The sequence below is a fragment of the Alosa alosa genome, chromosome 6, assembly GCF_017589495.1.
Source record: "Alosa alosa isolate M-15738 ecotype Scorff River chromosome 6, AALO_Geno_1.1, whole genome shotgun sequence".
NCBI lineage: Eukaryota > Metazoa > Chordata > Actinopteri > Clupeiformes > Clupeidae > Alosa > Alosa alosa.
Window position 1 is genome coordinate 20,421,203 of NC_063194.1, and position 14,416 is coordinate 20,435,618.

The following is a 14,416-nucleotide window of genomic DNA, read 5'->3' on the forward strand; positions in this document are numbered from 1 at the left end:
GTCTGTTTCACCATTTCCATGGTGGATCATGATTCTTTGTGAAAATGGGATCGGGGCAAGGTGTAATATGTGTGTGTCGTGTATGTTTGATGTTTGTGGGTGTTGTACGTTGATCACATTATCCTTCACATTGTGGAATCACACTGCGGAGAATACACACACACACTTTTTCAAGGACACATATGCATCACACACACACTATTTAAGTTGGAGACATATTTGTCTACCATCTTCATTTCTCTCTCTCTCTCTCTTCCTTTCTTTCTCTCTCTCTTAATCAGCACAACCTGACTTCACAAACACATTCCTAGGATCTCAGACAAATAAACCCATAAATCCACATACACAATTAACCAATTATGCGTGTATGTGTGTGCGTGTGTGTTTGACTGTGATGATAGCCTAGCCTGTGGTGCTGTATCATTTCTCTCTCCCTCTCTCTCTCTCTTTCTCTCTCTCTCTCTCTCTCCTTCTCCTTCTCCTTTTCTCTCTCTCTCTCTCTCTCTCTCTCTCTCTCTCTTTCCCCTGGGGCTGTTGTGAGGTGTCTGACGCGCTGTTGTGTTGTTGTTGTTTTCCTCCTCAGGTTGTGTCGTGTCATGCGTTTGTATGTTCGCTCTTGTTGCTATCCGTTACTCTTCTCTGTCTCGTCCTCCCCCCGTGTGTGTCGTGTGTGTCGTGTGTGTTGTGTGTTGTGTTTTTGTGTTGCTGTGTCCTCCTCCTCTCTGGCTCTGGGGCTTTTACCTGCTTGAGTGCCCATATCAACTTTTGACCAACCAAACAAACAAACCCAAACAGAGCTGAGTTCTCACAAATGTGTTACTATTGTGCTACTTCTGTTGCCATGTGGCCATTTAGTTGTGTTTTGTCAGCACTGCACTCTCATGAAGGTAAAAGTCACTGGGGGAATTCTTTATTTCCTTCGTTTACACAAAGCTGGTTTCTTCTCTGTCCTGGAACTGCCCTCCACCGGAGCGCAAATGAGCTTTGTTTCATCACAATGCGTCCAGAGGCCACCAGTGCACTGGCCCCGGGTCAGATCCTCAGCATCATGCCAACTGATATTCTTCATATAAATGCAGAAAATCAGACTGACCTGGGGTCAGCGCTTGGGGGCAAGAAGTGTGAGACAAAAGCAGATAATGTCAAGGGCCTGTGCTGAAACATTGATCATTGATCATTGATGCTGTGAGGATGTGCTACAGTCCTTTGGTCTCGAAACACTTGGACAGAATTGTCAACACACATAGGGAGGACTGGGTGTTCACGGACAACCAATCGTGGACTGGTAAACAGGCTAACTGAGATTAAAAGAGAGATTATGAAGGACTAAGATTCTGAAAATACATTACTGGCTGACCAATTGGACTGGATTAATGAGATGTACAGAGAAGATGCAGCAAAACCAGAAACCCCTAGCAGAGGTTTACCAGTAATGACTTAAGTTACAGCAACACCCAAGGAAGTTCTGACTGATCTTTTAGGACATGTGTAGAGACAGACAAGCTGTTTTGACTGACAGACTTATTAAAATACATTGACGGGTCTATAGACCCAAAAGGAGAGACAAGTAGACAAGTCAGAATGCACTGAACAGAAGAGATGGACAGTTGAAGAGAGTGAGAGTTGATAGACAGCGACAGCTTGGGACAGGCGACACAGAGGGCTTACTTGTGAGACTCGTTGGGACTGTAGTGAGCTGGTGCGTGCGCTCTGCTGTGCTCTGTGCGTGTGTGTGTGTGTGTGTGTGTAGACTTTCTGCGTGCTTTGTCCGTGGCTTAAAAGCCAAGCAGCTGAGGTGAGGGCATCGAGGTGGGTTCAGTTCTTCACTGCTCCACAGACCGGCTCTCGCAGCTTGTTGGCTTTTAACAGGGCTTCATTTAGCTTCACTGCCCATGCGGCTTGGCAGCCATCATTCTCTGGGACTTCTTTGACCTCTGTTGACAGATGCACAAAACGACTAGCAAGGGTCAGGAAAGGTCAAAGGTTAGAGGTGCTGTTGCTGCCTCAATTTGCCCCCCCCTCTGTTACACCCCACACATAAACACTTGAGTTATCATCAGTATTTACATGTGTTTGTATGTGAGTAGTGTTCTACATTGAATTCATTTGCAGAGTATGTTGTCATTGTGGATGTTTGTGGATTAGTAGTTGTATCTTCATTTTCTTTGCATTTTATTATTGATTTAATTAGTCATTTGATTTACTTTTCTTGTTTCTTTTCATTTTTCCCTTATATTCTCTTTTCTGCTACACTCTGTTTACCCATAATACTTTTCAGCTCTTTCTTCTCCTTTTTCTCTCTTTCCTACCCACTGTTGCCAAGGAAACAGTGGAAGAGAGCATTCTGGGACTTGAAAGCAATGCATTATGGGACAGCTATGTTAAAGAGTAAAATAAAGTAACATTTAAGATCATAAGATGTCTGAAAGCAACCAGGTAATGAAGACATGAGTGTTCATTATGTCCAACCACCAAACCATGCTCCCACGATGCACTGCAAGTACCATGGTTAATACTAGTATGCTATTGCTGCTGTGTTGCATTCATTTATATCACTGGTTTTGCTTGTAAGTCAGTCCCTTTCTTTTTGGGTGAGCAGCTTGTTGGAATTTGAGAGTTTGTTTTTGTCTCCTTTCTGATGACAACCTTAGCACAGTGAGTGTCTTGGCTCTTTCCCCTGGCAGACTGCACTGGCCTGCGTTTAGTAGCACAGGACAGAACCTTCTGGGCACACACTGCGGAGGAACCGCTCTCCAGCAAGGGCTTATTCCCATATGGGCCTTTCACAGGAGAGTTCCTGCCCTCTTGGGAGTTGGTTCTCTCGCTCCCTGTGGAGTGGACATTGCACAAGCAGCATATGTGCACTTGGCTAAGTATTACTCTGCTGGAGAAGACAATAAGGCACAAGATGCGAGAGTTCCCCCCAGCATTCTTGGGCTTGGATTTCACGACTGCGGTAGCTACATATGTTTTCAGCAGGAGACTGGAGGAAGGGGGCGGCGAGTCCAGTATTTCTCCTCTCTTCAGTCCATCTGAGGTGTGAATCACCACCGCTCTGGGACTCTGTTAGCGATCCCTTCTGTACATTTCATTACGAGCCTCCTGATGGGCATTATGAACACTCAGACCACACCAGACCAGGGTCATAGGGAAATAGTTTACTTAAAGGCCACACGGGCTTTGTGGCCAACCAGATTATAGAATCTGAAGTTTTCCTTTTCCTATATGCAGTCCACCCTGAAGCCTTTTCTCTAGGTTAAAGAGAACCTTGACCTTGCAGCCCTCATTTAGCAACTATTCAGCTGTGATACAATGGCTGTAATCCACAAAATCAACATAGATTTACCCAACCTCCAGGGGGAGAGTCAGAGTTCTCATTTTGCTCAGGTTACTTTGGACGTTATGGATTGGGGTGAGTCAGAGGGCTCCTCTACAGCTGAATTCATGGTGAAGCCTTGTAATACGTCCAATATGGCCATTCTAAAAAAATCCACCCACAATCTACACTTTTTTAGAACAGAACATTTTGCACGTTCAGTTTGAAACAGGCTCTTTGCCTCCTGCCTCTGTTTATGCACATAGCTCCATGCTATATGACCTTGTACAGCAGTGACTTTTGTGGTGGTAGCAGCCATATTGGACATATTACAATGCCAGGGTCAAATCAGCTGCAGGAGAGTCCAATCTAACAGAAAGTAATAGAGGGGCTCGACTGGTTTTGGAGATTTGCTGGACATGGTGTCTGCAAATGCTTTGTTGATTAATTTAGAAAAGCATAAGGGCAAGGACACCAACAGAAAGACAGCATCTGCCTACTTTACATAACCCTTTTTCACCACCAGGGGTGCTCTCTCTCTCTCTTTCTCTCTCTCATGTGTCACTGAGCAGTTATATCACAACAGTAGCCTTTGTTTGGCAGATCAAAAGGACCAAAAGAACAAAGGGAAGAAATGTCAATCTTCTGATAATATTCTGTCTAACCTATAGAGCACTAGGCACTTGGACATCATTACATAAGAGGAGAATATCTGAATCTGTTTTTGTATGGTCATATTACGTCCCCCACGTCACAGAGATCATCTATATTATAATATATGTATACAGTCATGTTCGTTTGTTTACTAGAGTAAGCCAGTGAGAGGGGTACTATGATAGAGAGCCAGTGTTTGTTTCTGATAGGGTTTGGATGTGTCAGGGCTTTCAAAGAGTGTTGCATCTGTCTCTGTGTCTGTGCTATACACGTGTGACAGAGTGTATAGTTCACTCTCACATCCCACATCTAACATAGTGCCTTTACCATGTATGCAGTGGACATACATGGTCCTCATGTTGTGATTCTTTTTTTGGTCTTGGGTGTGTTTGACATGCATGAATGTTTTTTCCCCTTGCTTGTAAGTATAACACTGTGCCATTGGCCAACACACATTTCCCTCTTAAGTTCCTTAAGGATATACTGAAGTGTAACATCCTTGTCCACTAAACAGTTTGCCAATACAGGTGTAAGGACCCAGAAGCGATAGACTGGTAATAGTGCCGGGATAGTTTCTGTAGTATATATTCAGATATGTAAAGTCTGTCCATGACGCACACTGAATATCTCTCAATCTTTCTTTCTTTTTAGAATCAAATTTCTACACACATGAATACCACATCAAGACGTAAGAAGTAGAATAGTCTCTGTAGATAGAGCATGTCAGGATGTCAGGATTGTTGCTTTCAGTGAGATATTATTGTCAGTGTCATTGCAAACCCTTTGAGAGGCTCTCTTGTCTCTGGGTGGTTATGTATGGCTTAATACCAGGTTTTTCAATATAAAACTCATAAGTAAACTAAATACAGAAAATACTGTTTCTCATCTAGGTCTCTTGATGCATATTTTAGTTCTTCTTGGTCATGGTACACTGTTTCAGTATTAACTTTTACTCATGTTTTCCTTGGTCCTGGTTTTTCAGTCCTGTCATACTTTGTATTTTTATTGTCAGTATCAAATGCATCTCATTGTATTTGTCAGTGATACCATATTCCCATATTTGAAAAGATAAGCATAAATGTGTTTGTCAAATATTAACCTGGGTTCCAACAAATTAGCATTGTTGTTAAACATTAAGATTCATAAAGATTATAATGCAGCAAAAGGTGAGGATATAAAATATCACTCCTATATCATTTATAGTGTACCACAATACAACATTTTAATAACAATTTGTGCTGCAGGCGTAGCAGTCCAAATCAGAGCACTGGCTATCCTGACGCAGTGCTGGTTTGTTCAGCGTGGACCTCCAGGGTTGATATTTGCTCTCCTCATCGTTGTCCCCCCCCCCGCCTGCCAGCCTGTCAGACTAACCCTCTTCATCCCCCACCAGGCCGCACATCCAGCCCCCGTAGCATAACTAAGGTGTGAACAGAGGTATGTAAACCAGCAGTCTCCACTGCTGCGCTTGGATTGGCCCTCGGCCCTTCCATTCTCCGCATGAACACCGTGTTGCCCTTTGCCGAGCTTCGCTGGGCCGGTGTTGGCTTCAGCTCGGATACTTTACTTTATCTATGTTATGCTGCAGGGAAACATCATTTTCTGCCCTCTGGTTGGGACACGGCACTTGTGGTGGTCAGATTATGAGGTGGTGAGAAATCTGGATCAGGTCTGTGCAATGCAGAGAGTCTCAGTGAATGTGAGAGCTCTGCAAAGTAGCCACCTCCTGGAGGGCGCTGAGAGGTCTTTTGAATAGTGACCAAGTCTACATGTGAACATAACAAAGTGTGTGTGTCCACATCCAGTGACTGTTGTGTAACATCTGTGTCACCATCTGTGAATGTAATGCTCTCTCACAGTTGTAAAGCACCACTGTGGGATCATATTCTCATAGTTTATTCAGAAAGTCAAGTGCTTGAAAGGGAGAGTTGCTTGTGCATTTAGTTCATAAAAGTAGCCTAAGCAAATGTACATTTACATCTGGATGTCAGAAATATGTGAAGAGTATTGTTATCTTACTGAGGATTTACTTCTTCATTTTCTTAAAAAGATAGTAATACTGTTAATGAAACAGGAAAATGGTGATAGAAAGGAGGTTTTGAATGATTTCGAAAGTGACTAGCACAGGGTACATTTACAAAAATGATTTAGAAAACACACATATCAAAATCCTGTCCAAAAGTCCTAAAATCTCATTTGTTTTAATTTCTCATCGTTCAGTCTCATTTTTCATGTGTATGCAGCATGTGACTGAAATGCATCACAGGATATTCTTTCCATTGTGGCTACATGGACCAATACTATTTCCAACCAACATTTTGGAATATTTATGAGTTAACAGAAACATTTGGAATATTTGTGTGTTAACAGAAACATTTGGTCTCAGTAATGATTCAATTAAGATTAACCTCAAGTAGAACACTACCTAGCAAACACTGTGTTGAATCAAAATGACTAGCCTGCTAACCATACAGTTAATCATGTTACTCACTTGCAAGCTCTGCCATGCTTCAGCACTGCACGGCAAATCATCTTAGTGTTATCTCTTACCGTTAACACTAACACAGTCAGTCCCAAATTCCAGGGCTTAGTATCCCATAGTGTGTATTTTGGGAACTTTACTGTGAAGATACCAACAAAAGTGCTCATCTTTTAGTTTAAACAATTATTTTCTGACAATGACCAATATATTGCAAAACTGCAACTTGTACGTACCTGTCTGTCAGTGTGTGTATGAGTGTGTGTGTGTGTTTATACCACTTTTCATTTATTTTGCTTTAGAAACTGTATCTAAAGAGAATGACCATTGCCTCTCCAGTTCCACACACTATGTGCTGATATCTTTTAGAGATATTTAGAGAGGACCATCCAGTAATAGTTTTTTTCTCTTCATTATTCTCATTTTTTATTTTGTTTCATGTATCACTCACTTCTGATCATTTGCATGTTGTATAGTGTGTGTTCTGTGTTGATAGTGGGTCATATAATTTAAACATATACAGATGTTATATATAGAATTTACACATCACTTATTTACACTTCCATGTACTTCTTACTCTCTCAGGGGGGAATAACGGAAGTCTTGGTGTTCAGTTCAGCTTGAAAACCTATTAATGTCAAACAGGCTTAGCCAGAGTGTTCCCATATTTAGCCAAATCAATCCAGAAGCAGAGGATAAATTGAGAGGCATAGTAGGCAAGAAAAGCCAAACATGTAGGACATGATTGAGTGAGAGGAAATGTGATGTGATGTTCACATAGCTCGAAGGACAGAGAAAAATCCTTTCCACTTTCACACAAATACATATTAGCATAGAGGAATGATCTGTTTTGAGACAGGTGTTTGTGTGTGCGTGTGTGTATGTACATATTTTATGGTGACGCAGTCCCAGTGTGTCTCACCCTAAATCAGCCCTGTGACTCGATCTGGTGCCGTAAAAGTTATGGAGTAGCTGGAAATAATACCTACTGTGTGTTCTCAGATCACTATGGACGTAGGTCTTCCAGTTTTTATTTACTATTGTTTGTGATTGTTTTTTTCCATGACTACTCTGTGTGTTTCTGTCGGTATGGAGGTGTCCCTCTGTGTTTGTCTGTTTAGAAGGGAAATTACTGGGATGACATGTTAATTCTGCTCTCCTTTCCACATCCACACTCAATCAAAGCCACGGTGAGCAGAGTGTCCACATCTCTGCCATACTCTGTCCTAATCTGTTCCATTCTCCTGGAAGAATAGGCAGATTTGAGCACACACTAAGCTGATATACAGTACATTATAATAGGTTGCCTATGGACCCTTTCAAGAGAGTTCCATTATCAGCATCATAGTTGGCCCCACAAGACTTCCTTTTCAACATTCCATATGTTATCTTAATGCAGAGGAAGTAGATTGGAGCCCAAATAGAACGTTCAAGCATTGTTTTTGTTTTTATTGTTGAAAGGGTCTATAGAAGCTCAGCTCTTGGGATTTGACAGAGGCAGATGATTTGGCTATTTAGAGGTCACTCAGGTGGCTAAGAGAAAGGTAGGGGTGTGAAAGGATGGCAGCCAGTTGCTTTTGGACCCTGTGAAGATGTCAGTGTTTTCCTGAGGCACTAGCATGTGTTTCATATCAGAACACTAATAAGGGTGTCTATTAAGATGTGGACACATGTAAATTTACACTCTGAGACCACAGGAACGGTCTCTGATGGTACCCAAGGAGCCTTCCTCTTTTGCCTGTTAACTATTAGAATAAGACAGACACAGTGAATAGGAGTAACATTGACCTCAGTATAGATCTGTTTTTAAAAGGACAGAGGGTGTCAACTGAAACTGTTTTTTGGATTTGAACTCTGACCTCTTCATGTGGTCCACTCCAAGCAGGCTCTGAGCTTTGGGCCGCAGAGCTCCACTGTGGCTGTCTCTCTGTTTTCTTTTCTTTACCTGTGCAAAGGTCTGTGTCAGTGCCTGGATCAAACACCTGTGTGTCAGTTCTGTAGCGGACGGGTCCTGCTTTGTGGGGCGCCATATGTCTCAGGGAAACACTGGGTGCTTTATCCACACACTCCCATAATGCACCTGTTTTAATGAGTATGCTATTGCCACTAGAGGGAGAGGGGTCTTTATTCTAAACTATTGTAGCAAGATATTGTTGACATATCTCATAACTCTCATTCTTCTGTTTTGTCCTTCTGTTTGTTTGTCTGTCTGTCTGTCTGTCTGTCTGTGTCTCTGTCTGTCTGTCTGTCTGTCTGTTTGTTTGTCTTAACGTTTGTCTGTATGTGTGTTCGCTTCTGCCCGTCCTCTATTCCTATCTTATTATTTACTGAATCATGTATTCATTGCATTGCATCTATTGATCATCCACATCAAATTCAAAAATACATTTTATTTTCCACCAATCTTCAATGTAACATCATAAATAAAATATATATTATTGTAAAAAATATATAAATGATAAACCATACACTTAAACACATCAAACATAATGTGATTTTCGTCTGTAACATTAAACTTGTCTGGTGATGCCTTCTCTATGGTCTAGCCACTGGCTATGAGAAGTCCCGCAGTCTCAACAATATATCTGGCATGACAGGGGCTCCCCTGCGCCTCACGCCCATCACCCCCATCAACAGCACGCCCTACGAGCCCTACGAAACCCCTGGACCTCTCCGGCGCTGCAGATCACCCATTCCTTCAATTTTGTAGCATAGCGAGAACAAGAAGACGACAGGAAAAAAAAATGTGACCTTAGTTTAAAAAAAAGAAAACCCAATATCAATGAACATCTTCTGATATAATCACAGCTCTGGAAGATAATACCCCCCCAATATTATAAAGTGAAGTAAAATGCCTTTTAGATAGCCTGATGGTAACCTGTAGGGAATGCTATCTGGCTAGCAAAAGTAATAGTATTTTATAGACAAGATATGCCTCACCTCGGGAAAAACAGTTTCATTAACTACATTTGCTTCCGGCAATATTTCAAACTGGCAACTATTAGGATCGCAGTCTGTCCATAGCAATATTTAGCCTTGAAAAAACAGAACTGTCTCTGATGAAATATAGCCGGGCTCATAGACCCTGAAAAAATACAGGTAATTTATAAGGTACATGACATGGGCTGCCGTAGTGAGCTAGCTGGCGGCCCTTATTGCTCTGCCTGTAAACCCTTGGAAACAGTGGACATGGATGTATGGAGTCAAGTAGATGACAAGACCCATTTGCTTCTTTTTATACAACGCTACGAAGCCTCAAAGAAAACCTGATGTAGACACTCATGAATGACTGAATAAGTGATGCATTCGTAGGGAATGAAAGCAACCAAACATACAAAACCAAACATGTATATATAGTGCATGCAGTGAAGACAACTAAAATCAGGAACATGAAAATAAATTCATACCAAAAAAATACAACCCTCCCCTTCTCTCCTTAAACAATTCAAACAAAATAATTTGCCAGACTATAGTATGAGAAAAGTGCAATGTAGATAATATAAACCAGAATCACCCTATCTGTATAAAGTTTATTTGAAATATGATTCACCTCATCCAGGCCACTTTCACCAATCCTGTCATACTTCAGACTCCTGTTAACAGGAAATCTGATTCCATACGGTCAATCACAGCCAGCATTTGTTACCATAGCCTACTCCTAAGATTATCAACCAGATGCTTGTGGCAGGTAGTTCGAATCAACTGATTTAAAACGGTGATTCAGATAATGTCGTTGGAAATCTTCTGTCACACACTAAACAGGTAGGAGAGGAATAATGAAAAAAACTATTTTTATAAGAATGACTTGGGTCATTGGGGGCAGGTTAGAGTGGCAAGGTGGGGTTGCACTTAAAGGGGAGGGATAAGAACCTTATAAGGTGTGTGTAGATTGTTGAACTGGAGGTAGTTGTGTCTGGTTCCAAGAGGGCATTCTGACACTTTCATTGACACCTCCCCCCTCCCCCATTGGTCACTCACTTGATGATACAGAGCTGTCCATGGAGAAAAGCAGATGGTGGGAGGAATCTCCCAATCAAGGGCCTATAAACCTTTATGCACTGAACCAGCACCACCCCCTTTTTTGTGCAGGTGCATGATGGGAAACACAGTTTTCCCATAAAAAAAACTGTTCATATATCTATATGCATACATATCACAGCAACCCCTTTCCTAAGGGTGGGGGGTGAAGAGGCCTGCGGCTGCCTGTTTGCCTGCTTCTCCTCTGAGACTCGGCTGGGCTTTTTACCCATAACACATCCCGTCTCATCCTCCTTCTGTTCTCATCCTGGTTGCTCCACTGACTGCCCTGAGTACTGTACTCAGTACAGTAGACCTTTTGTGCTCCTCTCAGTTTCTCCTTTTTCATTTCTGCTTTTTTCCCCCCCTCTCGGCCGCCCTCACTTTCTTGGATGCTGATCTTCACCTCATTGTGTTTAAAAGGAGGGGGCATGGAGTGGATGCTGGACTGACAGCTGTCATTAAGAGAAGAAAAGGAAAAAGAGATGGCAAATGTTTTAGCGAACAACCTTTACAAGGAAATATGCAATGTAAACTAATAATGTATTGCCATGGAGATGTGCTGCTCATTTAAATCTGTTGTCAGTTATGACCTTCAAGCCTGTCAAAACTTTTATGTTTGTCTTTTTTAATTTTTGTTAGAACACAATGAGTTACAAGTACTGTATTTTTCTCTCAGAAGGAAAGCAGAAATAACTGATATTGTCTTACTTATTTTAAAGGCAAGAACATATGATTTATTTCTTGAGAAGTTCATGAGAAAGTATGAGTTGAAAATGTTATTTTATTTGTGGGCTTTTCAGTAGTGGACCTTCTTTGGGCAGAATTTCACTTTGAGAAAAGAATGATCATCATAGCATGATCCTTTTTTTATGCCTGTAGCCACTGTTGATAGAATTGTGAAAAATGTTTTTTTTAATGAACAAACCTTTAATCTTTATTTTATCAGCTAGCCGGTAGCTTGTTTCTGACATTTTTTAATTTCTCTCATACCTCTCTTCATCCCTCCTTCCTCCTGCTCTTTCTGTCATCCATATACAGATGGATGCTAATCGAGAATGACTGAGACATGTTGCATTTTCTTTGCCAATGAATGAAAAGGCTGGCTTGTCATAGGAGAATGAGTCGTAGCTTGTTACTTGCAGTGAGAAGTTAAAATCACCTAGCTTAAGGTCCTAAGGTCCTAATTCTGTGTACCCACGGTTAGTTTGGAAGTGAGAGAAAGGGAGAAACATGATCATTCTTTACAAAGACAGAGGGTTTCATGGGTTCAGGATTCACTGTGTCTACCTTCAGAGGTGCGGATTTTCTCATGATGATGCTTTTAGGTGGGGAGGATGATTTGAGGTTGAAGACTGGGAGGATGTTAAGGACGGGAGGGAGGTTTAACAGGAGGAGGAATATAAATCTGCAGGGAAGGGGGGGGGGGGGCACAGGCTGGGGGTTATAGAATAAATCAGGAGGATGGATAGGTTTCAGGACCATCAGTGAACCTTCTCCACCAACTGTCTCTGTGTAACCTTGCAATTCTCCTTCTTCTCTCTCTCCTCTGTGTTCATTTCCATCGTCTGACCCGTTCTGTTGTAAATGAGTGTGTCTGGGTCAAGAGAGCTACTGCTCTGAGTCTTGTACAGTTTTCTAATTCATTCCCTCCCTGCATGGGTTTTCATCACAAGCAATAAGGACTTCATAATATAATGATTAGGGAGTATGTTTTATAAGCAAACAGATTTTATCAAAGCTTGTATGTATGTGTATATTCATATGTAAGTGTGTGAACATATGGATGTGTATGTATGTAATTATATACACATACATATTGATTGATTGCATGCTCACAAAAAAATATCGATTGGTATTTTGTTCCAATCCTCTTACTGTAATTAACGTGACTGCTTAATGGGGTGGGGCTTAGATCTGCATGTTAGGATGCTATTGGGTGGCAGAGACCATTATTACTGTCAAGGGAGTGGATTGGTTTTGAGTTTTGTTTTTTGTTTGTTTGTTTGTTTGTTTGTTTTAAGACGAGATTGGGGCAATGCTGAAACTAAGGATTTGTTCTGCTAATGTTTTTTTTTTCTGTCGTTGAACTTTAAGATCTCTATCTTATCATTTTATTATTTGTTCTGTTTTCATCTTTTCACAGAGAACTATACTGAAAGCCCTGTGCTTATCAGATATATGCAAAAAGAAGCAGTAGCTGTGAATTAACACTGAAACAAGCTATCATTCCTCCTGCATAGCCACATTACCAATCAGCATCAAGATCTATTTCCCTTGCACACCTCTACACACACATATGAACAGGGTGTGCAGTCATCCTCCTCCTCTCCCTGTTCCCCCATCCCCCACCCCCATAGCTCTCTTCAACCTTTACTAGTGACTGTCGTCTGATTGTTTCAAGTTGTCCATCTTCCACTCGAGGCTTTGTACTCTCTTGGTTGACATTTCATATCATATCGAATGCATCTCTCTCACCTCCACAGAATCAGGGGAGAAAATGGTGTTTTATGACAGTGGCAACACCCATGTTCAGATCCAGGTTTTTGTTCTCCTGGGTGTTCTTTCTAGGGAGGTGACCGCCGTAGCATTACAATCCACACCATCAGTTGTTGTTGGTTCAGGATTGTGTTCTATAAAAATATTGCATTGCTTCAGGAAGACATTGAGCGAATGTTCCTGAAGTAGGATTGGAGGCTTATCTGATTGTGGGCAGGCTTTGTGAAGGGGCCTTTACTTTTGGACACATCTGGAGTCTGGAGCCGAAGCTTGGCAAGAGGCCTGTACAAAAAAAAAAAAAAAAACACACAGAGTTGAAAATCCAAACCTGTAATACTCACATAGACACTGCATGCAGACCTGAGTGTCACGAGAATGCTTGTTACACTGTATCCATGTGCATCTTGTGTTAACTTCCCCTGTATATAAGAGCATGGTGTATCTCCATGGTAGGGAAAGGGACAGTGCTTGCGTGATGTGAAGGAAAGCAGGGTTGTTTTGATCGCTGATTGCTGGAGAGGTGAGACAACACTCAGGGAGAGGTTGATGTCAGCAGCTCTGATGTTTCTGCTTTGGACCACTGGAAACATCTGTCGACCTGTGCAAAGTTTAGGATCACTGAAAAGCATTCCTTTAAACCCATTCTATCATCATTTAAAAGCAATCACAAACTAATTCTGGAACAAGCGTAAATTCCAGAATATTCCATATTTCTTGCACTCACTTCAATCAGACTCTTCCCTTATCACTACTCAGGTATAATTCTCTTCTGTTCCAATCAGTGCTTCCAAAATGATGTCTAAGAGAATATAGTGGAGTAGATATTGTGACTATAATTCCTGACTGTGAGCTTCATATTCCTTCTCCCTTTTCATTCATGTTTGTTCTCAGTGTCCTCACTACCTTCTCTAAGTCATAGTTTTGTTTTTCATTTCTCCCTCCATTTTCCTTTTTTCCTTGTTTTCATATATATTTTCTTGTACAAATTTACTGCTTCCAAAAACTAACCAAAAATATTAAACTGCATACAAAAAATGAACTGAGGTTTAACAAAGCAAACATGTTCCAATTTGATCTTGCCTGAAAATGGATTACAAAGAACTCACATGGATAGACGGACAGACCCTAATGTGCAATGAAAGAAAGATGGACAGATTGTTCTGTGTGAGGGACTAGTAGGAACTGTTTGAAAAGAGGATTGTCATCAAAGGAAGAAAACCGTGAAATGGAGGACAGTTTGGGGAAGAAAGAACAAAATCAAAATGAGAGGAGGATGGAAACTGATCGCTTCTCAGTGTAAGAATGAGTGTTTCATGTCCTGTTTGTGTTTCTTTGTGTGAGTGTGAGTGTGCCTTGTGCCATGTTCCATGTTTCAGTGCAACGTGCTTCACTGTGTGTGCCGTGTTTTCCTGTGGTATTTTGTGTTCCGCTTTTATTCCATTTCTTTGCTG

At 41.4% G+C, this 14,416-nt stretch overlaps 1 protein-coding gene across 14 annotated transcripts in view; it reads left to right on the plus strand.

Moving 5' to 3' along the window:
* kcnc3a (potassium voltage-gated channel, Shaw-related subfamily, member 3a) overlaps positions 1–14,416 on the plus strand; it is a 59,755-nt gene that overhangs the window by 39,397 nt on the left and 5,942 nt on the right. For 5 of the 14 annotated variants that reach the window (XM_048247009.1, XM_048247013.1, XM_048247020.1 and 2 more), the window contains one exon: positions 10,890–14,261. The exons of 2 other annotated variants lie outside the window; for them this stretch is intronic. Coding sequence is in view for 6 of the 12 variants with exons in the window: in XM_048247020.1 (XP_048102977.1) it covers positions 10,890–10,918 (29 nt within the window). In the remaining 6 variants the exon portion in view is untranslated. Of the gene's footprint in view, positions 1–8,995; positions 14,262–14,416 lie in introns of those variants that run through there. 7 more of the 14 variants (XM_048247007.1, XM_048247014.1, XM_048247016.1 and 4 more) reach the window with 4 other exon arrangements.